The sequence below is a fragment of the Hydra vulgaris genome, chromosome 05, assembly GCF_038396675.1.
Source record: "Hydra vulgaris chromosome 05, alternate assembly HydraT2T_AEP".
Lineage (NCBI taxonomy): Eukaryota > Metazoa > Cnidaria > Hydrozoa > Anthoathecata > Hydridae > Hydra > Hydra vulgaris.
Window position 1 is genome coordinate 45,275,346 of NC_088924.1, and position 27,155 is coordinate 45,302,500.

The 27,155-nt window shown below is 27.1% G+C and overlaps 1 protein-coding gene across 7 annotated transcripts in view; it reads right to left on the bottom strand.

Moving 5' to 3' along the window:
• Positions 1 to 13,399: 13,399 nt before the first annotated feature.
• LOC136080900 (phosphatidylinositol 3,4,5-trisphosphate 3-phosphatase and dual-specificity protein phosphatase PTEN-like) overlaps positions 13,400 to 27,155 on the bottom strand; it is an 83,322-nt gene continuing 69,566 nt past the window's right edge. For all 7 annotated transcript variants that reach the window (XM_065798291.1, XM_065798290.1, XM_065798293.1 and 4 more), the window contains 5 exons: positions 26,051 to 26,142; positions 16,058 to 16,116; positions 14,672 to 14,773; positions 14,354 to 14,527; positions 13,400 to 14,266 (listed from right to left, as the gene is read on the bottom strand). In XM_065798291.1, coding sequence (XP_065654363.1) covers positions 13,652 to 14,266; positions 14,354 to 14,527; positions 14,672 to 14,773; positions 16,058 to 16,116; positions 26,051 to 26,142 — 1,042 coding nt within the window. In that variant the 3' untranslated portion in view covers positions 13,400 to 13,651. The remainder of the gene's footprint in view (positions 14,267 to 14,353; positions 14,528 to 14,671; positions 14,774 to 16,057; positions 16,117 to 26,050; positions 26,143 to 27,155) is intronic.

Below are 27,155 nucleotides of genomic sequence, written 5' to 3' on the forward strand. Positions count from 1 at the left end.
CTAGAAGAGAAAACAGACGTTACTAGTTTGATAGTTTATGTTAATTTGAAAAGGAAAAAAACAGAAAAAAAAATTATTTCACTGTTTCCAATATTCTTTGCTAGATAATTGACGAGTGCCTCACCGTCAACACAAACTTACCGGATACCAATTTTTGTTAGCTGTCATGTTTCGACGAGCTAAAATATAACATCAGAATGCTAAGTTCTTCTTTCTTAACGTCTAATCATTTCGTCTTCAGCTTAATATTTAATAATAATACTTAATATTCGTCTTCACTTTAATATAAAAAAAATATAGTAAATATTTATGCTGTGGGCGTGTTTGGGTATATACTTGGCCAAAGGAAAAAGGAACACCTAACTGCTTTGGGCATTCATATTTCAAATGTTTAGTTGAATTAAGATTTTCTAAATGAAGAAGGATCTCTTTTAATAAAATCTTTAGGAATTAGGGGTAAGCATTTTCTAAATTCATCTCATGATTCCATGTCAGAATGATTTTTTATTAATTTTTAAATCTACCTAATGCCTAACCAGTTTTATAAAATATATAATTTTGTAAAACTGGTTAAAATAGTTAATTTTCATAAAAAAACAACCTATAAGAATAAAAAAAAACCTATAATAAAAAATAACAATAATAAGCTGTAAGAAAAAGTTAACCTATAAAAATGAAAAATAAACAAACCTTAGTTAGCTGCATGAATTGCAATGCCAATGTAAAGAGCAATCAGGATTCTTAAATATAATCTTTGGAACGGAAAGACATGTCACATGAAACCACTCCTTACAACTTTCACATTCAAACATTTTTTCTTCTTTATTATCAGAGAGACGACATATGCATTATAGTGGTAAATTAATTACTTAAGATTGTTTTTTCCTATTTCGCTTATAAGCCCATAAGCCTCACTGAAGCATTTTAATAAATGCACCGCATTAGTTCTTGCTTATACCACTTTATGCAAGGCTCCTGTTTGTTACATAAAACTGTTGCTGTTGCAATTGCAAAAAGACTACAATTAAGCCCACCTGATTGTTTTTGAAAATCTTTGAACTGTATTTTTAAAAAGGGACCTTTAACCTTCATAATTGATCCTATTGCATCTTTGCACAAAGACTTAAATCAGAATATAAGGAGTCAAAAATATCTACTGAGTTTTGATCCGTGCTTAACATGTTTGAAACAGTTAGCCAATGCATTTCACCATTATGTAAAATTTGTATAAGTTTTCCAGTTTTTACTCTAAAATAAAGTTTTAATCCAAGAATAGGGTCTTGCAATCTTTGCACATCTGGAAATCGCATCGATAAAAGTTGTTGTGCTTTATTGATATGCAAATCTTACAACATCTCATTAGAGTCTTTAATAGAAAACAGTTTAAGATCTATAACAGAGTGCTGCTTTTTTAATAACTTTTTGTTATCATTAGTTTTAGATAAAACTCGCTTACAAGATTGATGATAAGGATTATCAATAATTTTCTTTTCCTTTTTAGTCTTGCTTTTTTAATTTTTACCTTGCCTACAACTGGAGGGACTTTCATGAATCAGCTGGAGGGAATATCATGAATCAGCTTTCACTCTTGCAATTATATTTTATTAGGACGCACTTATGCCAGTTCATACTTATGCCAATATTTTCAAATTTCCACTTGTGCTAGTTAAAGGTAAGCAGATTATTTCAACAACAAAAAATTATTTAATAACTCGAAACAATTTCATCAATTAGTTAGTAGCAGAAAAATAAGGCAATAAGATAGTGGTAAGAAACAAATAAAGAGAAGGAAAAAAACAAGATAAATTGCAGAGAAAAAACAATAAGACTACAGAGAAAAACAGCAAAAACAAAAAAAAAAAAAAACTAAAAACTTACTTGTCTTAAAATGCGTCTTGTCAGTTTTAAAGTCAAGTCTTGAAAAAACCCCCAAAAGTTTTGAAAAAAAAAAACAAAATTGATTTATTATTGTATGTACATTAGGGTGTTTCATATTTTATCAATTTTCGAAATCGAACTCGCGAATCGATTTATAAATTGACTATTTGTATAAGAATAAGTTTGAGCAAAAAAAAAAAAAAAAATTTAATTTTTAGGGTCCCCGCCAGTTCGATTTTGGGCCAAAAATGATGGGTGTTTTAAAGGCCTGGCGGGGACCTTAAAATTTATCGAAATTTTTTTTTTATTCTTTTAAATGTTATATGTTGGATTGAATATTAATCACATAAATGGAGCATGTTGAAAAAATTAAGAAATTAGTCTACAGAATCTTTTAAAATTGGTGAAAAATCCAAATTTTCCATCTTAAAAATCTATTTTATCACTCAATCGCGTATAAAAAACATTCAAAATATTATTTAGACTAATTTCTTTTAATTTTCGACATGCTCCTTTTATGTGATAAACATTTAATCCAACATATAACATTTAAAAAAAAAAAAGATAAATTTAGATAAATTTTAAGGTCCCCGCCAGGCGTTTAAAACACCCGACAATTTTGGTCCAAAATCGAACTGGCGAGGACCCTAAAAATTAAATTTTTTTTATTTTTTTTTGCTCAAACTTATTTTTATACAAATAGTCAATTTATAAATCGATTCGCAAGTTCGATTTCAAAAATTGATAAAATATGAAACACCATAATGTACATACTATATAAATGAAAGTAACTATTTATTCAACCTAAATAATATCTATTTAATTTTAAATAATTTACTATGTTTATATTTAAAAGATTCTTTTAACTATCAATTTATGTAAAATCAAATTCCCAGGGATGTCTTTTTTAAGTTATAAAGCAGTTTGTGAGATTTATTTGTATAGGTATAAAAGTAAATCTAAAATCAAATTTGTGTAAACTTCTATTACAGCAAAATTTAAAAAAAATTTGGCTGTAATAATCTAAAAATTTAAAAAAATTCTTTATGGAATACTACATTATACTGATTATTGTTAGAAATTAATTTCAGACTTAATGAAAGTTAGTTTCTTTTTATGTAACTACTTTTGCCTGGTGGGAAGAGCCAATTAAACTGGAATCTCTGAGAATATATAGATGATTACACTATTGGTTTTTGCAAAAAAGCTGGTTATTCAGAGAAGCATTCTAAGAAGTTCATAACTGAGTCACCGCGATAAGTATACAAACGATATTTCAGGCTAATAACAAAAAATATTGTCCTTGATATAATCTATTACTATTACTATATATCTAACTACTTATAATATATTCAATTAATTCTTTTTCAGTAATGAAATATTATTCGATAAAATGATATGCCAATTTCGGAGGGCAGACCCAAATTATCGCATCAGAGAACCTGCCCCCAACTTCCCGTGATGTTTTTGATAGATTAAAAAGCAGTTAGTTAGATTTATTTGTATTAAACATTAAAAACTCGAAATTTTCAGCTTCACTTAAAAAAAAAATAGTTTTATTACTTCAGAGAAATAAGATAAATTAAAAACATTTTTTAAAAATTTATATTTAAGTTAACGTAATGTGCATGATTCACATAAAAATTAAGAAAACAAGATTTAACAAATTAACTCAAATTAATTAATTCAAAAATTAACAAAACTTAATTAATTCAAAAATTAACAAAACAAAATTTAAACAAAAAATCGCAATCTACAGACTTAGCCAGGAAGGCGTGCGATTTTAAGTCTTTATATGACCACGCAAATAATATTTTGTTTTGATGATTTAACCAGAGCTGTAGTGAAGGGGTGGCGAACGAGGCCACAGCCATGATCGGCAAATTAGCAAGGCGACAAATTTCAAAATTTAATAAACATTTTTTAATATATGAAATGTTTAAAAGACGCCTCAAAACTAAAATAATTTTAATTTGCGTTTCAAAATCTTTGGCCACGCCTCATAATTTTTTTCGCACCTTCATGCAAATTAAAATAATTTCCAATGTGAAATTAAAGCATTAATTAAAAAAAAATTAAATAATTACAACAAAATCTGAAAGGCAGTGAAATGTATATTAACGAAGGTTTCGCTAAAGAAACTATGGAAGAGAGAAAGAAACTATGAAAAGAAGTGAAAAAACTGCGCAATCAAGGTAAATACGCAACGACTAAATATAAATAAATTAATTGTCGCGGATTTAAAAAATAACTTAATTTTTTTTTTAAGCGTTAAGAATTAATTACTCTTACAAAAGGCTAAACAAACAATAGATTTTGGAACGCAACACTTTAATGTTTTCAAAACTACAAATAATATTTTACTTAATGACTTTTACGACACAGATTTGCAAATTTTTAATGAAAATAATTTTAACTCGCAGTTTTTTGACTTGAGAACTTTTAAAAAAAAAAACGAGGCAAAATAATTGCATTTGTATTTATTGATTACACCTAGTCGCACACTGAAACTTTCATTCTTTCTTTGTCAAGAAAAGTAAAATATTTTGAAATAAAAGTTTTAAAACTATTATGTCACTATCAAAAAAAAGAATAAAGCTATCTGGTTCAGCTTTCAAAAAGTTAAAAAAGCAACGACTTGAAAGTGACAAAAAATTACAAAAGTTGTTTGCAAAATGGATTAAAAAAAGCGAAGATCAAACAGACCCTGGTAAAAATATTTTTATTGATGGATTTTCAAGTCAAAATTACAAATAAATTTAATTAAAAAACTTAGCAAACTAAGCCATGTCATTTGCAATATTACAATGTAAAAAATGATGATATAGTTTTTTTTTATTTTTACAGCGCAAAAAAGTCTTTTTTTTTTTCGATGTGATGATGAACAGTTACTGCAAAACAATGTCAACCAAAATGCAGTTACAACAAATCTGTTAGAATTCAAGTTTGATGATCCATTAACTTGGCCCAAAATTAATGACAGTCTAAGATGTTCTTTGGTTGAACATGGTGCTAAACAAGACAAGAGAGAAGTCTATCCTACCACATCAACATCATCAGAAAACAGACATTTCAGTTCTAGTTAGTTTGAAAAAAATCTTCCTAATGGAGAAAAAGTTAATCGTCAATGGTTGTTATACAGTGCATCAAAAAATTCTTTGTTTTGCTTTCTATGTATCCTTTTTTCAAACACAAAGACAAGCAAGTTTGCAGATACATCAAAAGGTTTTTCAGAATGGAAACAACTAAACCCTCGAATCCGTGAACACGAGAATAGCTGTGAACATAGAAAGTGTTTCACTTCATGGAAAGTAATGGAAAAAAATCTGAGAGAGGGAAGATCTTTAGACAAGGACATTCAAAATCCCATCCAAACTGAAAAAGAAAAGTGGCGAAATATTCTATTGAATAGAATATTCTATTGAGAATGTTCTATTGAAGAGAGTTTTCTGGATTTCATTGAGTCTCATCAAAAACCGGAGTTGGTCTGGCTTCAGAAATATTATTCAGATTAAATAAAGATGAATTAAACATCGAAGATTGCCGAGGTCAGGGTTATGACAATGGAGCCAACATGTCTGAAAAATATTCTGGTGTTCAAGCCCAAATAACTGCAAAAAATTATTTAGTACGGTATGTGCCTTGCGCAGCTCACACTCTAAATCTTGTAGGAGTCCATTCAGCAGAAGTTTCCCCATTTATGATTACATTTTTTGGAAAGGTTCAAAAAATATTTAATTTCTTCTCAAGTTCTACTACCAGTTGGGACAAACTGATGAAAACACTTGAAGTCACCCTAAAAAGTCAAAGTGAAACACGCTGGTCTGCCAAAAAGAAGGCTATCCATTCACTAAATAATCAAATCACAAATGTTTGCAATGTTTTACAAGAAATTAGTAATGATTCTCTGCTAAATGCTGAAACAAGGTCCGGAGCTAGAGAGATTTTGATTCAAGTTGATTTTGAGTTTCTTTGCTGGCTTGACCTTTGGAACATGATAATTACATTAATTGACAGAGAGAATCGCAGCTTACAATCAAAAAATATGACAATTGATATTGCATCAAAAAAAATTGCTGGTCTGATTGCTTCTATACAAAACCTTCGAGACAGAGGCATTCATAACAGCATGAAAAAAGCTGAAATAATATCAAAAGATCTTGACATTGAAACTAGCTTTCCAATCAAAATTATCTAAGATCCTCCATGGGTCAAGAACGTTTGACTAATCTTGCCATTTTGTCAATTGAAAATCCCCTGGCAAAATCTCTGTGTTACAATGAAATTATTGATAACTTTGCATCATTGAAAGCAAGAAAAATGAATTTTGTTTGAATGTGTCTAATTTTAATATTTATTAAAAAAACTAATGCCTGGTAATTTTTTCAATGACTTTCAACCACAAAGCAGAATTTAAAGCTGATTTTAAATGTGCTTTAAGTAGGTTTATCAAAATTTAAATCAAATTAAACATTAAAAAAATTATTGAATTTGAGGCGGCTTTTTTTCTCCTTGCCCGAAAGGATTTTTGATCTCACTACGGCCCTGGATTTAACCCACTGCACTATGGTTTCTGAGACCCTTTTTTTTGGCAGAAACCCAATTTTTTTAGGATCTAAAAAAGATTTTTTTTTGTGGTACCTTAAAGTAAACCCACCAAAGTGATAATAAACGTGCTCTATTTTTAAATTAATTGCCTAGTTTGTTTTTAATATGCACTCAAATTGTGACATTTTCAATCTCAGCTTAGTTTGCAGTGAGTTAAGTGAGCTGTTAGTTTAATAATGCATAACTTTTGAAATAAATAACATTTTTGATTGCTGTAAAGAAAATTATTTTTATACAGGTATATACTTTTTAAAAATATTTAATTAAATTAAAATACTGCCTTATTATATTGATTATATAAAAGAAATAAGCGCGTGAATAGAAATTTTTCTTCCTTGACATTTTTCAAAACTTTGATTTGACTTTTAAAAAGATCTCCGTATTTCTCTAAAAATATTTTTAGAGAAATATGTCGTTTGTGCAATTCTTTTGAACAAAAATGGTCAGATTGCCAAAGAACAGTATGCCGATATAAAAGTAAAAATTCAGATTGGTTAAAAAGAGAAATTACATTTACTGATGATGCAATTCCATCAACATCTTCAAGTCAATCAATTCCATCAACATCTTCTGGACGACCAAGGTTATCATATACCGAAAAATCGGATCGGGCCAAGAGATTGGAAGCATTAGAGTTATGCCGGGATAACTTGCACGAAACATATCTTATATTACAACCAGCAGGTATGGCTGCACGTCAGCAAGCGAAACGTGATTTAGCATTAGTTCTAAAAGAATTGAACACAAGTCAATCTTGGCCAACTAAAATTAAAAAAACTATATTTTCACCCAAAAAAAAAAACAGTACGTTATACAGCCGAAGAAGCATTAGAATTAGTTTTGGATTCTAATTTAAGTAAACAACAGTATCAAAACATTAGACAAGGAGCTGTTATCAAAAATTGTAAAATGTATCCAGATTACAAAAAGATTTGGAAATGTAAATCAGCATGTAGACCAAATGGTATATCAATTTCCGATATCATTGCACAAGTACTATTAAAGAATTTGTTAGAGCATACAGTGAAACGTATTGTACAATTACAAGGAGTGATTTTTCAGCACATGGAATCCATTAATACTAACGAAATTATAGCCGATATTATATTTAGTTATGGTTTTGATGGCAATTCCGGTCATTCTGTCTATAAACAAAAATTTGATACAGCTGGTTGTCATTCTGATTCAAATTTAATTGTGATAACTGTTGTACCACTTCGTTTAAACTCAGAAGATAATAACATCTTATGGAACAATTGCACTCCTCAATCTGTGCGGTTTTCTGGACCTTTAAAAGTCAAATACATAAAGGAATCCACAGATCACATTTTAAAAGAAAAACAAGATATTGACGGGCAAATAAATAAGCTAGAGCCAATAAAAAAATTCAAATCCGCTTTACTTTATTTAAGACGCTAATTGATGGCAAAATTTTAAATATATTAACTGGAACAAAATCAAACCAAGCTTGTCTTATATGTGGAGCTACTCTCAATGATTTTGTTAAAGTGCAGGAATTCAAAACCGCAAAATTATTTATGCCTAAACCTAATACTTTACAGTATGGCATTAGTCCACTGCATGCTTCGATACGATTTTTTGAATACATCGTCCACATATCATACAGATATGATTTATGTAAATGGCAAATTCGAGGTACTAGTAAAAAGAAAAATCTTTTATGTAGAAAAAAAGAAATACAACGGTTCTTTAAAAATTTACACCTTCACGTGGATAAACCAAAAGTAGGTGGTTTTGGAAGTACTAACGACGACAATTCTGCACGCGGAGCATTTAAAAATGTTAAAAAATTTTCCGAAATAACTAACTATACATAAAGTTTTAATACATAGCAGACAAATTGTAGAAAATGCAGTACTACCAATAGGTTATTTTGGTGAAGAAGGGTTTGAAGCTAGGCATAAAGTTTTTAAACAAGTTAGACAATTTCATGCTCGAAAAACAAGCAGAAAAAAAAATCTAGAAGATATTTTTCATAGAGCCTTAGATACTAATTACTTTGTAGTTGTAAAATAAAACATGTATAAAATAAAAAAAAAAAAAAAGATACCTCAGATCATATCATATCCAGTTTTAACTTAAATGGAAGAATTCAGAATCATCTTAAGTTACCTCTTCCTTCTGAGGTAATAAGTTTACTAACAGAAATGCCATCTAATTCCTCGCAACATCAATATAGCGAAAGCAAAGAGGGTAGTGAAAGCGATGACGACTATGACAATGCAACTTCCGACGAGGACTTAATTTCCGCAAACTATTTAGATTTAATTACATTGGATACTGAAATATAGTTAAAATTTAACTGATTTTTTGAATATGAATTCATCTAATGATTATTTTTACAACAGATATAAATAAAATATATCTATATATTAAATATATTTATATATATATATATATATAATATATATATATATATATATATATATATATATATATATATATATATATATATATTATATATATATATATATATATATATATATATATATATAATAATATTATATATATATATATATATATATATATAATAATATATATATATATATATATATATATATATATATATATATATATATATATATATATATATATATATATATATATATATATATATATATATATATATATATATATATATATATATATATATATATAGTATTGGACAAAACATTTGCAACCAACATCGAACAATGCTAAAAAGTGTTCCTAATTTTACATGTCTTAAAAACGAAACGAACTATACTACCACAGCAAAAAGTTCAGGAGTCTGGAGTCTTAGCATGCCATGACATGAGCAATCAGCTGACAGGTGACAGCACACAGGCAGAATTTCGTTGACAAGTGCCATTTTGCAGCGGACAAAACAAATGCATCTTTTTTGGTTTGTTTTATTTTCTTAAGTCTGGTCCGTGTCAACGTCACGGAAGTTTTTTAATAATTAAAGGAAGTATCCAGAAGTTTCCAGAAGCACGCAGAAGTTTCCAGAAGTTTTTCGAAAATCTTGAAAAATAAAAATTATTAGCTATTTTGTTTTTAAATTGTAGTTATTAATTTATGCCAAAAAATGGCGTCTCCGAAACCATAGTGCACTGATCTCAAAATATAACTGGATAGCGTACACGGCAAATTTTTTGAAGCCAGTTTTGGCCTCCCAAGATGGCGGCGAATTAGGTTGATTACAAATTAAAAAACTTTTGTCGCGAACTTTTATATCTTTCGTGTATAAATATCATTTAATGTACAAGCTTCAAATATAAATATAATTTTCGGTTTTACTTAAAATTAAGAAAAACAACAAGAAAAAATTTTAAACTATGTTAAATGAACTATTTCTTAAAAATTTTAGTTAAAGTTTTTAAGAAATAGTTCATTTAACATTGGTAAAGAACAATTAGGAAACTTGTATTATACATAGAATCTGGTAGTTAACCTATTAGTAGAAGTAAAAAACAAATAAGAACCTAATATTTATCTAAATTAACATCTTCCTACCAACTTTAAATAATTATTTTAAATTAGAATAAAAAAATATGAAATAGTTTTAATAAATTTTTTACTTTTTTAATTTTAGTTTAACTATAAATTATCTGTTTAATACTGTTTATAATACAATTTATGCACACACACACACACACACATATATATATATATGTATATATATATATATATATATATATATATATATATATATATATATATATATATATATATATATATATAATCATTAATAAAAAGACATTATTGATTGTAAAATAAGACAAGTTTTGTCAATTGCTTCCGGAGCTTTTTTCCAGTTAGTTTGGCAGTTTGTTCTTTTCCAAGGTGATAAAGTCGTATTTTTGCATAGTTTTCTGAAATGAGTTGAACCAGCCAAAATAAATGGTTATCACTTATTGCTGAGTCAAACATATGAGATGCTAGTTCAGTGAAAATTTTTGAGAAATCCACTGATCTCAAAACAGCACTTGCAATTGCTTTTTAAATTCCGATTTCATTTGGAAGATGGCCATTTGTCGAAGCAAGCAATCTTTGGAAACACTTTTCACTTTCTTCGTATATGATGATAACACTTATGGTTGGTTTAATCAAACCTCCTCTGTCTTTTAATTTTAAAAAGCTATTTTGTTCTAAATGAAAAGGGAGTACTAGTGCATTTTGACATTTAATGCTGATAATTTTTTTTGAAGTCATTTTTGCTACATATCCAGCAATATATGAAATTGAAGCTTTTTTGTATACAGATAGGTTGCTGAAATTTGGAACATCTGCATAATCATGATCACTACTAGTTAATTTTCTCTCCATCAAATCATATTTTCTTATTAATTCGATTTCAGTCATAGATATTTTAGTGCTGGAGTCTGCAAAAGAATCGTCTAATACATTTAATATATGTGTTTTATCTCTGATGCTGCAGTTACCATTTGAACATTGAATGCTACTTCGCATCAGGAGTCGTTTATATGTGGCTGTAAATTGTTGGCAATTGGGTTTGTTGTTAAACGTTCCTGCAGATCTTACAGCACAGAAAAAGAGCTCTAGATAGTCTTGCCAGATGTATTTCTGAGAAGATCTGCCAGTGTATTTCTGAGAAGTTTTAACATGTGGCATACATCTAACAATACATACACTTTTTCAGATGACTTACTTGGATTGGGAAAACTGGGTAATAAATTACTTGGTTTTAAAATTGTACCAAGTTCAGAAAGCATTGCAAAGTTGTATGATGGACCATCGCAAGTTAGTGAAACAGTTTTTACACCAATATCAAAAAGTATCTTCAAACAATTTCTAACTAAATTAGCACGTTCCGCTCCATTTAGTCCATCAATAAAAAAATAACCACATGGTACTTTCCAATAACTATTTATTGAAACCACCATTAGAACAAGTGCATCTCTTGCCAATGGTTAAGAATCATCATTATTAGTTCCATTTCCAAAATCAACAAATCCTCTAAATTTCTTTCTATCCCATTGTACCTGCTTCTTTATTGCCATCTCATCAAGCATAAGGGAGCACAAAATCTCACGATTTATTTTTTTATTATTTTTAAGTTAACTTATACAAACCTTTAAAGATTGTTTTGGAAATGTAAAAACTGTTGGCTCAGAATTTTGCCTTAAACGAATTGTCTGTCCAGTCTTATCAAAACAAGATTTTTCAAAATGTTCTGAGCAAAGTGTGACATTAGAAGAGGGTATGTAATTTTCTTGCCCAATGTTATGTATCCAATTTTTTTCTTTTATATATCTTAATATAATTATATCTTTATAAATATAATTGTATCTTGTTATAAAAAATTGAAAATATAAAATTGTAGGTAGACATGATTGCCGCTTACCGTGGTGTTATGTTATTAACCTTCTAGCATACAGCATTGGGTAACTAAGAACTAAAGGGTACCTAAATTATACATAAAAATTAACTAAGTTTAGAAATTTCGCTAATGCCATTTAATTTAAATTTAATTAATTAATATTAAATTTAATATATTCAAAAAGATAACTTCTTTTTTATCTTTAATTTAAAAAAAAAATTTTTTTTTTATTATTTTTCTATTTTGTATTTCGGGAAAGGCATATGGAATTTTTATTGACTTTAACCTCTAGTAATTAAATATCGCCGCCATCTTGGGAGGCCAATTTTGGCTTTAACTTTTTTTGAAAAAAAAAAACAATAGATCCAACTATCAAGTTATATTTTGAGATCAAGTAGATTTAACCACGGTTTTTAATAAATGCGCTGAAATAATTAGTTTTTAATTACGTTGAAAATAAATAATTTCGACACGTTTATCTTTACTAATGTTTTTTTATTAGCAAAACGCTTTTAAATAAAGTAGCTAATGATTTTAATTAAAGTATCAGTATCGTTGAAAGTTTTATAATTTTTTATTTATATTATCTAATTATATAAGATTTTGTTATAAGTAAAAATAACAAAAGTAAAAATTAAAAAGAAAAAAAAAATTTATAAGCGACGACTTTAAATCTCTAATAAACTTAATATTAGAATCATTAGTTTTTGCTGAGAAGAAAAAAAAAGGCAAACTTTTTTGAAAGCCGTTTGAATAACTTTGATCTTTACTTACGTTTTTATATTATTGAAACGCATAAATAAAGTAATAAATCACTGCTAATGATTTTTTATAAAAACATTAATGAATAATATAAGTTTTTTTATATTTATATAAGTATTTATTTTTTATTATTATTGTTTTTAAATAAAAAGGAATTATAACAATTTTTTAAATAAACGATTTAATTATTTGTACTTTTTTACTTTTTGTGCGAAGAATTGTTAAGAATCTTTTTTTAAACTTTTAAATGTACGCGTTTATTAGACAATTGTCAGTTGTAAGTTGTTACTTTATTTAAAAAGGGTTTCGCATAATATTAAATTATAAAAACATTAGGAAAGATAAACGATTCAAAGTTATTTATTCCAAACGTAATTTAGATAATCATATCGTTATAGTTTATTATTTATTTTAGTTAAGTTTTAATTTTATTTTTGCTATTTTAGTTTTAGTTAAGTTATTTTTATTTTGTTTTTCGCTATTTTTTTTACGAAAATTTTTTGCTTCTTTAACCATAGTTAAGTTTTTTTTAAGTCTTTATAGTTTTTAAGTTTCTTTATAGTCTAAATCAAAGTTTTTTTTAAGTTTGTAGTTTATAGTTGAGTTGAGATTTGATTTTTTTAGCGCGATTTTTTTGTGATTGATTTTTTTAGCGCGTTTTTTAAAAGTATACAAATTTTTAAAGCCGTGGTCAAGTTAAGTAAAATCAAATAATATTTGTGTGGTCATATTCTGACGTGAAATCCCACGCCTTCCTGGCTAAGCCTGAATCTAGTTTAAAGTTGTTTAAAAAATAAAACTAAAAACTTGATCAACAAAATATTCAGTTTAAAATAGATTTTTTTTGAGAATTATATTAAAGAATAACCGAATAAATAAAATTTAAAAAAATTATAGTTTTTCCATAAAAATTTTAATTAGTGCTAATGCAATTTTTGATTGTAATTGCTCTTATAAGACACAATGGAGTGTGTATTGGAACTCCATCTTTTGTGATTTTTTATAAAAGGCTACTACGTCGTTTAAAAGATGTCAGTAGGTTTCATCGTCATTTTTTTTTTATGACGGACAAGTTGGAAAAAATTTAAATGTATAAATCTCCATAAACTGTTCTTCTTCTTCGTCATCATCACTTAATTGCTCTACTTCTTCTTCTTCTTCTTCTTCTTCTTCTTCTTCTTCTTCTTCTTCTTCTTCTTCTTCTTCTTCTTCTTCTTCTTCTTCTTCTTCTTCTTCTTCTTTATCGTTATCACTTAATATCGTTATCACTTCTTCTTCTTCTTCTTCTTCTTCTTCTTCTTCTTCTTCTTCTTCTTCTTCTTCTTCTTCGTCATCACTTAATTGCTCTTCTTCTACTGTAGGTGTATCATCTACAGTTAGGGTGTCTAAAGATAGACTTAAGGAACGAGTAAGAGAATCACCATTGTTTGAGGCAGGGCTCTCTCGTTTTTTAGAAAGCGGAGATAATGTCCTACTAAAATTTTCAGGGGAAGTTGGTGAAATTTTTAGTGTATCGCTAAGTTCATTAAATTTATCTGTAGATGAGGAATTTAATTTCTCATTTTTATTTTCATTAGATTTTAATTTATCACCACATTGTTTCGCTTCTTTATTATTACATCCTTTATCTATATTTTCTTTCCCATTTTCAGGAAGTGTGATGTTTAAAGATAGCTAAAAACCAATGAACAGTTAAAAAACAACTCAATAAAAAAGATATTTATAAAAGTTTTGATATAATACCAATATAAAATTAAAAACCTTAAAATTCTCAGGAAAAAATTTGTGTTTTTTGTCTTTATTTGCTTTATCAAGCTCATTTTTACTGAACAAGATGTGTTTTACGTTGTCATTTTTATTGCTTGTAATTGGGCGAGCTGACGTTATGTCGTACTCCAAAAAAGAAGTATTAAACCAAAAAACAAACATGCGTTCCTACAATAAAAACAAACACGCGTTCCTGCAATATATTAAAAACAAACAAGCGTTCCTACAATCAGAAAATTACGAACACAATACGAAAAAACAAAAAAACAATATTATAGAAAAATTTGTTTATCAACAATAAAATATAAACACCTTTTTAAATAAATCTTTGTGAAAGAAATCTACTTTTTTATCGCCAAAAAGTGGTAGTGGATTTTTCAAATGCATTGTATATTCTTTCTCGGATTTCTTTATCTACAATATGATGCTCAGAAAGTGACATATAGAAAAGAAAAACAACAAAAGCGTTAATAAAAAAATTATGTTATTAAAAGTTTATTTTAACGAAACTCATTACAAGTTTTTTATTTTTACTCATTAATTTTACAATTGTGCACTTGGACTATTTAAATAGATATATTATTGAAAAAAAATACTTTTCTTGACAGCTAAAGACATTTTTTTTTTTAAGGCGTGGTGCGGTATTGCTACCATAAATACACCAATAATATTGGTGTTGTTACATGCAATTGTTCATTATTTAAAAACAGTAAATGTTGTAAACTAAATGTTACAAATGAAATAGCGTTTATTTAAAAAAACACATATTAGATCGCTATTTCTGAATAATTGACCGTCTTGCTAATTTTACTTAACACCAAATATGTAATTTTTGAAAAAAAATTCATATTTGATGTTAGAATAAGACTGACCGTCACTCCAAAAGATTAGGCCGTCACAATAAGGATAACAATAAATAAGGACGAGTTATTAAAAAACCGCATCGTTTTAAAAGTTACCTTAATAATTAACATTTTTTCAAAATTTGCTTTGTGCTTCTGTATTAAAACAAAACCAAAAGTCACGAAAATCCCATTTAAAAAAATTTATTAATTCATTTTTGTTATTATTTTTTAACTCATTTTCACGATGCACCCCTCTAAACAATCATTTATGCAGAGTTTTTTTACAAATAAAGTATAAAATAGATTTTAGATTTTAATTGTAAAAATAAATTACGAAGAAAGAATATGTATTTGAGAACAGTATGTATCTAGAGTTATGCATAAATAAAGGACATTTTTTGAACTAGTAAAGTTTTTTAAAAGTTTTTTGTTCGACAGAATTTTACATTTAAATTATTTATAATAATACTTATAGAAAGTTAATTTTAGAAACAAGTCAGTAGCTTTCTGTTTGAAAAACTTTGTCTTAAGTACACCCTTAACTGAAAATGAAGGTTTGTTCTATACGGTAACTAAAAAAATTACTTAGTTAAATTTAAACTTTAGGTTACAATTTACTATATGCTATACAAAAAACATCATTTACAAATTATATATAAAATTCAAAGGTTTTATATGAAGTTCACAGAAAATACTAATGTACCGAGTACAACAAAAACATCATTTTTTATATAAAGTTTAGAGAAAAAATTTATGTACAACATCACAAAAAAAAATTATTTAAAAAGTTAAATTAGGTATAGTTTTTAATAATATTTAATATAACAATATTACAAATGACAATAAAACTTACCTCGAAGGTTTTGGATTTATAAAGCTCAACTTCTCCCGAAAAAATAACAAAACTCGGTGCTAAATTAAAATATGAAAAAAAAAATCATTCATTTAAAAAAAAACAAAAAAACAAAAAAAAAATGATTTTAGAGAAAGATATTTATGCTCATAAAAATTCCTTACAGCAATCATAAAACAATAGGAGGTATGGAGGGTGAGGTTTTTAATTGAGGAATTAACTTAGAGTTAAACAGAACACTGGTTCTCTAACTCTAAGTTAATTCTCCGCTAAAGTCAAACCTTGGATTAAGCAAACTTTAGTAAGTCAATCAATTTTTTTGTATTCTTTCAAAAAATTTCTTCAAATAACTTACACTTTTTGTATGGAAAATGAAATCAATAAAAATAAATCTTTAAAAAGTATATAAAACAACAACAGGGTACCAACTATTTTATTTGTATTGTTGAGTAGAACAGAATATTATCAGACATAAAACAGCGAAAAAATAAAACTGTTACAAAATAAATCATGTTAAAATAAAAAAAAAAGTCTTCAAAATTTTGGAAACAGTACCAAGTAATAAGATAATAATTAATACCAAATAATAAGATAATAATTGTATTTAATACTTTATTACTCGGTATTAAAACTTATGTTTATTGATCGCACAATATTTATATACACCCTTATATATATTCATGTAACTTATCGACTTGGATTTATTTGTCCAAAAAGTACCAATTTTAGCGCCTTGTTGTGTTTATAATAAAATTTTATTTAACTGCAATTATTACATTGGTTGTGTAGTTGAGTATTTTGTGGTTTTCTTTTAGAAAATAATAATTTTTATTATCTATATAATAATGCTAAACTTAATAGTAGTAGTGCCCTTTTGAGCATGTTTGATACAGAACTCTTGGCAGTCATTGCAACTGTGGTAATAGCGAGAAAGAGTCGCAACATTTTGTTTTTAAAAAAAAGTGAAATAATGTGTATGCAAATATCTAACGTGGGTAAACTTCAAACTATGTAATGTTGAAACTTCGTTTTAAAATGTCGTTTGTAAATGTGCCAGAGTAGCCGAGATGTTAGCGCGCAGAGGTTCTGAACAAAAAGCCATGGTTCGAGTCCTACCTGTGGCGACATTCTTTTTTAAATTTTTTTCGATTTTTTTCGAAATACAAAATAAATATGATTATATACACACATATGTAACTGTATTATACACTTTAACAAACAAAAATATTTTTTAAAAAGCTAAAAATTCTAAAAAACGAAAGGAATTTGTTGCTTATGTGTCATGATTATTTACTAATGATATTTTAGTTTTACATTTCAAGTTTTTATACAACTAAGTTGAGGTCATGCAAGGAAAATGAGTATACAACATGTTTGTATATAGAATATAAAATCTATAGAACTATAATGATGTTGATTTGAACTTGCGCGGCGACCTTAACTTTTTTTTTAAAAAAGCAATGGGGTTTAAAAAGTGTTTTTATTAAGAACATAATTGAAAATTTTAATTTTATATTTAAATTAAGCCATTTTATTAAATTTATTATTTTTAAAAATAATTGAAACTTAAAATTATTTGCTATTGATATAATAAGGAAATTTAAAGTTTCACAGCTATTTTACAACGCCCTCGTTAAACATTCTAAACCGAGTGCGCAATAACGACAGAATTTAGATAACCATCAAAATAGTATACTGCATTATTTTTTCACTTAACTTTTAGATTAGGGATCGTCCATAAATTACACAACACTAATTTTCACTAATGAACAAAACAAAAAAGATCAAAATTCCCTCGCAGAGTCATAAGTTAAATAAAAATTCAAATTAGCTCATAAGTTAAATAAAAATTCAAAATAGCTTTTTCTTTAATAGTTTTGAAATGATTCAAGTAAAAAACATTATACGGTAAAGATGGCTGATTTAAAACAGTCTGTTTTTGCAGTTTGTTTGGAAAAAAAAGGTAACTATTCAAAATCTTTAGTAAAAATACGACCATCTGTAGCAAATAAAATCAAGGAGTATATTTGGTCTGAGTACAATGCAGAGTTTAATGTCTGTCCGGATGTAATTTGTTCAAGTTGTAGAAGAAACATCTTTTTGCTGGAAAAGGGATCAAACACTTATCTTTCAAACTGGATAAGTAAAGTTTCTCAAGTATATGGACTTTAAAATTATTCAAGTTAAATGATTAATATATGTAAAGATATAAATTTTTTATAAAGTATTATTTTAGAAATAGGTTGACAGACCAAGAATTAGATGAGTACTGAGCTTAGTGAACTTATACAATCATCTCATGTTAATACAATAGATGTTGAATCTCTAAAAAAATGTGCAGCTGCTGCTTTACTCTCCTTGCAAGAGGTTAAAAATTAAATAATAAGTTACTTGATAAGTAAATTTAAAGTTTTCAAATATTCATTTATAAACTTCAATAAAAAACCATCAGGCATATATTAAATTAAGAGTAAGTTTTATTCTTCAGGATGCCATAACAACTGTTGTTCTAGTCAGGCTGTTTTAAATTTAATTAATTTGGCAGACACTCTTGATCCCACATTATGTGAGCAAGTTCCTTCAGGCATAATAAAAAACAAATTGGAACGAGAAGGCATTTAGAGAGGCCAGTCCTTTAAAATATCTAAAGGTGTCTAAGTTTTTATATATTCATTTTTAATTAACTTAAAAGGGTTTATATGTTCAGATAAAATTTAAATGCACATATAAAACACTCAGTAGATATGAGGCTTTTAACTAAGCAATTGTATAGGTTGCTAACAACTTTCTCAAATGTTTGCATTGTAAATTTAAAGGGGTAGGTTAAAGATACATATAATTAATTATACTTTATCTTTAAGGTGGAAATCCGTTAACTTTAACTGTTGAAACTAAAGACAATAGATCTTCTAGAAAGTTTTTTAATCAGATATCATTTCAAACAGTGATGGAATTAACTTCTATACTGGAATCGACAAGAATTAAAACAAAAAACTGATATCAAGTCTCCGTAAGAATCTGGGATCATCTAATGTTGTGGAGAATAATGTAATTAGTATGATGACATCATTACAAGAAGAAATTAAATCTAAATATAAAATAGAACTGAATATAAAAGATAACTTTATTTGGGATGATGAAATTGTAACAAGAAATGTAGTATTTATCCATGACACCTGAATTTATTCTTAGTATATTAATGGAAAAAGGATTGGATCCTCTCTCCAATATGGTACGTATATCAATTGATGGAGGTCAAAGATTTCTTAAAGTAATTGTAAATGTCTTTGATAAAACCAATAAAAATGAGATTACATTGACAGTGAAGTTAAAAGGTGTTTTATTCTTGCTATTGTTGAAGATGTTTGTGAAGACAATGGATATTTGCAGAAAATCTTGAGTAGATTAAATCTCAATGATGTTACATATCACCTTGCATTTGACTTAAAATGTGCTAACAGCATCTTTGGTTTGTCTTCTTATTCAGGTAAATATGCCTGGATGTGGTGTGAAGGCAAATGTTCCTGAGAAAGTAGTACTCCAAGAACGTTAGGTTCTTTTGATCATTGGCACAACTTATTTGTTGAAAATGGGGTAAAGCGGTTAGAGATGAAAGATTTTAAAAATGTTATTAGTTTTCGACTTGTTTATTTAGATAAAAATGCTGAAGATGAATTTAATCACTTTGTCTCTCCACCAGAGTTACATCTTCCTATGGGGATTGTGACATTAATTGGTAGACTACTTTTAGATCATTGGCCTCTTTTTAAAAATTGGCTTAAAGAACATTATATCTTACTTCGAGGTTATCATGGGATAGGCTTTGATGGGAACAATTCCAATAAACTTCTGGAAAAAGTAGATTATTTAGAGAGATGTGTTAGCATCTCAAATTAATTTATTGCCTATAGTTCATTGCCTCAGAAAGTTTGCAAAGGTTAAAGAGTGCACCTTTGGATATGAATTAGACAGCAATGCTTCTTCAGTTATTGAAGAGTTTAAAGTATCATTTTGTGACCAACAGCATTATGCAAGGATACATTTAAATACAGAGCTGAAGGTTACCTGGAGAGTCTATATAGTTGTCTTTCATATTTTCCCATTTGTGAAGTTTAATTGTTGTTCTCTGGGATGCTGATACAGAGGTGAAGGTTACCTGGAAAGTCTATATAGTTGTCTTTTATATTCTCCCATTTGTGAAGTTTAATTGTTGTTCTCTGGGATGCTGAACAGACTGGAGAAGCTGTTCATAGTGCCTTCAAAGTTGATCTCAATACAAGCTTTTTGCTTAGATAAGATATAAATATTGTAATATAAAAGTAGTTGTGTTATTTTTGCTGCATTTATTGTATTTTTTTTTCTTTTAATTTTGCTATAATAGTGTAAAAGCAGTTAAATCACTTCAATTTAAGATTAGTAAGGATTGTTTTAAGGATGATAATGAAAAATTAATAAGAGAAAAAATTTTTTTTTTTTAAAAGAGGTAATATTATCATGTACACATTCCAAAACTATCCCAAAAAAAATCGTTTTTCGGCAGCTTTTTGAGAAATCTAAGTTATAAGACTTGTTTTAACTAGAGGTTAATACCCCTCTGACTCACCCTAAGACCACTGCGAGTGAATCAAGTAGTTGTATATAATTTGTTTGGTTGTTTGATCTAGTGGATTGACACTTTGAGGATCGTGTTTAGAAATAACTTCTGATAACAATTTGGGCTTTCTAGTTAAAACAATGACTAATTTATCACTTTTTAAAAGTTAGCTTTATTTTTCATTGAAGAGGATAAGGTAGGTTTACAAGAATACAATGGCTTAATGGATTTGTAATGAAAAATTCTAAATAAAATATTTCTTTTTAAAAATAAAGGAAATATTTACAAATGAAACACACTACATTTACTTAAATTTATAAAGTAAATACTTCTTATTTATATGTAACCCTTTAACTATAAATGCCTTGTAATGTACACACAGACAGCTCTTTGCAAGACTTCATTAAAATTGGCGTTGTGTTGTCCTACCTTTCGTAATTATCTAAATAGTATGAAGTCTTGATGGACTAATTCCAATGCTTGTTCAGTTTAATACCTTAAATCTTTAATTTAAAATATTTAATATTAATATTTTTATACGTAAAAATTAAAAAGTTATCAGTTATTTTTCTAAACATGCACTTACCTAACATTCCTCCTTTCATAACAATAAACTCTTCAACATGATTGATGACATCTATAGCCACAATTTTATTTCAAAAAAATCAAAAGAAGAGAAAAAAGTTCTCTAATAAAAGTCTTATGAAAAGTCTAAAAGTGAATCTGAGCTGAATCTGAGATCTGAGATGCGAAATGATCTGAGATCGATGTGAGATCTGAGATGATTGTGATGTGAGATGATCGATGTGAGATCTGAGATGATGTGAGATCTGAGATGAGATCTGAGATGATGTGAGATGAATCTGAGAAGTGAGATGATGTGAGATTGAATCTGAGATGAGATTGGGTAAAAAAAAATTACACAATGATATTAACAATTAATATATTATTTTTTATTCACAATTAATATATTATTACAAGTGTATATTAAATGTTACATTGATAGCATTGTTTTTGTATAGTTGAATAGTTGATATTATTTCGTGGACGTAAATTAAATCGTTCAATTAAATTATCTCTATTATAATAAGATTGTAATGTTCTAATATCTTTTCCAAAAATGGCAAACAAAAAAATATTCTGAAAAAAGAAAACTACGAAAAATTTATGAACAATATATAAACGACATTGAATTTGATTGTATAGAATGTAATATAAACGATATGATAATGGAATGCGATCGACAATGTAATTGTTGTAAAGCAACTAAATCTGTAGTCACTTATATTGTTAAACTGCGTGAAGCAATATTTTAATGTTATTTTTTTTTAATATTTTTTTTTTGTTATAGGTTTACATATTAATAATGAATATCAATTCTTTAAAGCAACATTGTCAAAAATTATTGGTTGATTTAACGTTATTAGATTTGTCAAAATCATACTCAATCAAAGAATTAAAAAATGTGGAGAAAAAAATTGAAAACTGTACAAAATCACAAACAATACATAATCAAAACCAAAATAATGAAATACAGAATACAATATATATTGACTTAAATACCTCAGAAGATATTAGAAATATTATTTGTAATGACTAATTATAATGTAATAAGATCATACCGTATTACAAACTTGTGTATTTTTTTTTCCCTCTTAGAATCCGCTTTCAATTCATCTCTCAATTCATCTCAGATCTCATCTCAGATCACAATCTCAGATCCTCTCAGATTGCAATCGCAGATCCTCTCTTCAGATCATCTCACATTCATCTCAGGTCTCAGATTCAGCTCAGTTCATCTCAGATTCACTTTTTTCATTACACTTTTATAAGAGAACTTTTTTCTCTTATTTTGATTTTTTGGAAATAAAATTGTGGCTAGAGATGTCATCACATGATGCCCCACTATATGAACTTTTAGAGGAATGTTTGAACCAAGATCTCTGAAAATTTGTGAAAACCTATGAATAAAATCAGAGTAGTTTGGATTTAATGTTATTCCAAAACATAAATGAACAACATTGCTTAAGTCTCTCAAGGCTTTCATATATATTCCACCAAAAATTTTGTGCTCATCCAGATAAATTTAAAAGCGATCAAGTTTTTTTAAAAACTCGTTGTAACCATTTACTTCTAACCCATGTTTACCTTGATAAGGTACTCTGGCAAAATTAATTGTAGATAGATAACTATTTACAAAATCAAATCCTTAATTAGTGTCCTCAAACAAGTTTTTTTAACTATTTTGAGAAATTTGTCTACTATGCTTAGAAAAATATGTGAGCCTGGTATGTTAACAATTTCCAAGATCTTCTTTGTTACATTTCCAGTCAATAAAGGAGGATTAACTACATTATTAAAATTTTTAGCTTTTTCAATGTTTCTTCCTGCACCGATCCATTTTTTATACCACTTACACAGAGAAGTTAGAGAATATAACTCAGCATATTGGATTTATCAAATTGCTTTGCTTAGCTAACTTTGTGCAAGGATGTTTAATATCTTTTCTTATGTATTGAAAAAAACTTTTGCAAAGAACAAGATTTTCATTGATTGTAAAAAGATTCAAATTACTGTGACTATGGTCAATATCTGTATTAGTTTCACATGATACCATTGGTGGAAGTTTCACTTTTTCAGTACCAATTTTACGCCCATTAACACAAATAAAACATTCACATTTCCCACCTTGAATAACTCTAGTATTAAGACCTAAAAGTAATAAGAAGTTATTTTTTTAGTGCAAACACAATATTGTTTATGAGCAGAACAATTATAGTAAAAAACATAATTGGATTTAATTGGCTTATTATTTTATAAAACTTATCTTCGTACTTAGGTCAAGCATTGAATAAAAATTTTTTTGAATCTGTTTACTCTAAACTCGATAGATTTTTTCTGCAATTAGAACATAACATTTTAGGTAGATCAGGGTTTTCAACAGAGTAGCTTTATCAAAAAAATCTCTTGATAAGATTTTCATAATTTTTTCCTTGTTTTGGACCTTGTTTATTGCGTTTGGTTTGAATGGATCTTAAATCATTACTTTTTTTCATACAGCATATGCAAAAGCATTTTAATAACTCGTTATGATCTTTAGCAAATTTTTGCATTTCTTTTCTACTCTTGAGAAATAGTTTCTATATTTTTTATTCCGCTTTTAAATTTAAGTTAATATAAGTTTTTAACTTAATTAAATAAAGTCGCTGTTATTGCTAAAATGTGTTTATAAATATTGTTGAAATCTTGAAGCAACAACAACTATAAGCCAATCGGAAACTAATAAATATTATTATAGCCAATCGCGCTGCTGCAACTACAGAAAGTAAACAACTATAATGGCTGACGCTAAAGTATTAGTTTAATATGAAAACATCGTTATTTATAAAACTAATAACTAAGTTTTCTCAAAAAGCTACCAACAAATAATTTAAATTTTGATAGTTTCAGAATGTACAAATGAACTACTTTCCAAAACAAAACAAAAATTTCATGGGACTTGATATAAAGTCTTAGGTCACCTTCAGGGTATCCGTGAACAGAGAGAGAAATCAATACCAAATAATGTAACAAAATTAAAATAATATAACGAAATTTTATATATATATATATATATATATATATATATACATATATTTTATATATATATATATATGTATATATATATATATATATATATATATATATATATATATATATATATATATATATATATACATTTATATACATATATAAATTGCCACTATATATAAAAATATATACTTATAAAAACACTGCCAGTATTATTTCATCAATAATACTTTACAAATTTGGATGAAGTTAGGATTTTGGCTGTTTGTAGTAAAGTCCTTACTACTGCAGCATGGAGCAGGCATAAATGACAGATGTTCATCTGATTGGATAAACTAGGTATTGGAGCAAAGCCTCTTTGAAATGCCGGTAAAAATAACTGAGATTCCGAGAAGAGGTTTTCTACCACCACAACATAATCTGTGATTAACCAAAAGCAATTATGTTTATTCTTTATCTTATACCTCCTCTTATTTTATGCTTGTTTAGTTTAAATATTGGTATACATATATATAAATATATGCATATATATTATACATAATAATAAAAATAATAAATTTTTTGCTGTACACATACAATTAAATATGGCTAAGTCTAACACCCGAAGATTTTAAAATTTTGATAGTGTTTGCAAAAGTATTTTGTTTTTTTATCATTGTTTTTATGTTGTTTTTTTATTATTAATTTTTATTTTGTTTTGTTTGTTTTTGTATTTTCTGTGTATGACCTTTAGTTATTGCATATTTATTTACTCTAGGAGGATGATTCCATTGAATTTTATCCATATTTTCACTTATTTCATAATATTGAATCATACCACCATTTGTTATTCTTGTTTTACCAATGTAGCCAAGTTAAATCTTTTCAGTCTATCTTCATAGCAAACACTCTTTAAACTAGTTATTCGTGTAGCCCTATGTTGTATTTTTTCAAGTTTGTCAATATCCTTTTGATAATAAGGGTTCCATACAAGTGCTGCAAACTCCAAGTATGGATAAACCAACAACATGTACAATAATTTCATTTAATCGACTAAAAGATTTCTTTATCTGACCAAGCTTTCGATTAGCTCTTGCTGTAAGTGTGTTTATATGCCTTTCCAATTTGATGTTTTTTGATATCATAACACCAAGATCACTCTCTAACATTGTTTCTTGATTAACTAAAATATTTTGGTGAATCATTTCAAGTGTACTGCACATAAAATATTTGCAATTCAAGTTTCTTTTGACGATATGCATAATTTTGCAATTTTCTTTATTGAAGTTGATTAACCATTTTTCGCTCCATTCAACCAGCTTACATAAGTCTTGCTGTAACATTCGACTGTCTTCAAATGTTTTAATCAATGAAATAACTTTGGTATCATCTGCGTATTACTTTTTTCTATTTAGAGCTGATTGCGCCAAGAACTACTTTTTGTGTTTGTTCGCTTAAGAAACTTTTAAAAAAACGTATTAAATGTTTTTGAATTCTATAAAATTGTAGTTTTAATGTTTACAAATAGATTTTTTTTCCAAATACTCTTATGCAGGTTTTGAAAGTATTTGAGTTTTTAGATTTTATAGGTTTTTTAAATAATAAGATAAATTTGCGTTTCAATTTTTCAGACTTTTTACTTGAATTGTATTATTATTGCCAACTAAATTTTTCAGAAAAAAAGATAGCTATAAAAATGAAACTTTCTTTTTTCATAAATGGTGCCTGTCCAAACTCAAATCCTTTAGTATAACCTCATCAGATATGTTATATCTCAAGATATAAAATATAAAGAGGACATTTAATGCAAAAAAAGCTTTACATAATGCTTTATAATAATCACTACTCACCACAAGTTCCATAATTAAATGTAGGAATTCCAATAAATGTGAATGATTTTAGGAAAACAGTTTTTATATCAAAACCAATACGCGGTTGATTTCTAAATAAATGATATGCGAATTACTTAATTTAATGTAAATTATTAAATCAGTGTTTCACATGAAGACGGGTGATCACATCTTTATATGATCATGCATATAACACTTTTGTTATGCTGACTTGGTCATGGCTTTTAAATAGTTTTATAATTTTTGCGCATTTTAAAAATAGTGCCTGAAAACAAAAGTAACCTAAACAAAAATGAAAACAAAAACCGTAAACTGAAAAAAGAAAATAAATCTTAACCTAAGAGAAAATGAACAAAAGTAAAAAAAATAGACTATAAATCAAATTTTTATCTTTAATTTTAAAGCGTTTTGCTTAATAGACTTTCATAAAGATCAAAGTTTCTAAGATCAGGGCGTGACAAATTGTTTTTTTTATCAAGTGTTGTCGTTCGTATCTTTATTTAACAACGAAAGTCTTATTTAAGAAGTAAGATATATAAGGAAGAAGATATATATAAAAATAAGAGATTAGGAGATATAAGTTAGTTTTATTTTGAAATTATTTTTATTCTACCTAATAAGTTATTAGATATATCAATATTTTATGCATTTTTTATGCAATGATGCTTATTGAATTTATTTATTTTTTATTCCTTCAAAACAATTTTTTACGCATTTGCAAAGCATGCGCAAATTAATAATATGCAATGACCGAACGATTGTAAAATGTTATCTGTTAATACTAAATAATGAACTTTTCTCTATTTATTTTGCTAAATTTATTTACAAATTAAAAAAAAATGTACTAACTTATAGAAATTAATATAAAATTAAAAAATAAAATTCAACTTTTTTTTAATTTTATTTTAATTTCTACAAGGCATTTCTTTTTTAAAAGTTTTCGAAAAATAGTATCATATCAAGTAGAGTAAACTGTGGTAAGAGTAAACAAAAAAAAAAGGGAACGATTTAGTAATTTGTTTCATTTGCATTTCTTGAAAGCTAAAACAAAAAATCTTTAAAAATGCGAGGCTGAATTTTGTGCTCTATCTAAAGGTGTAAAAAT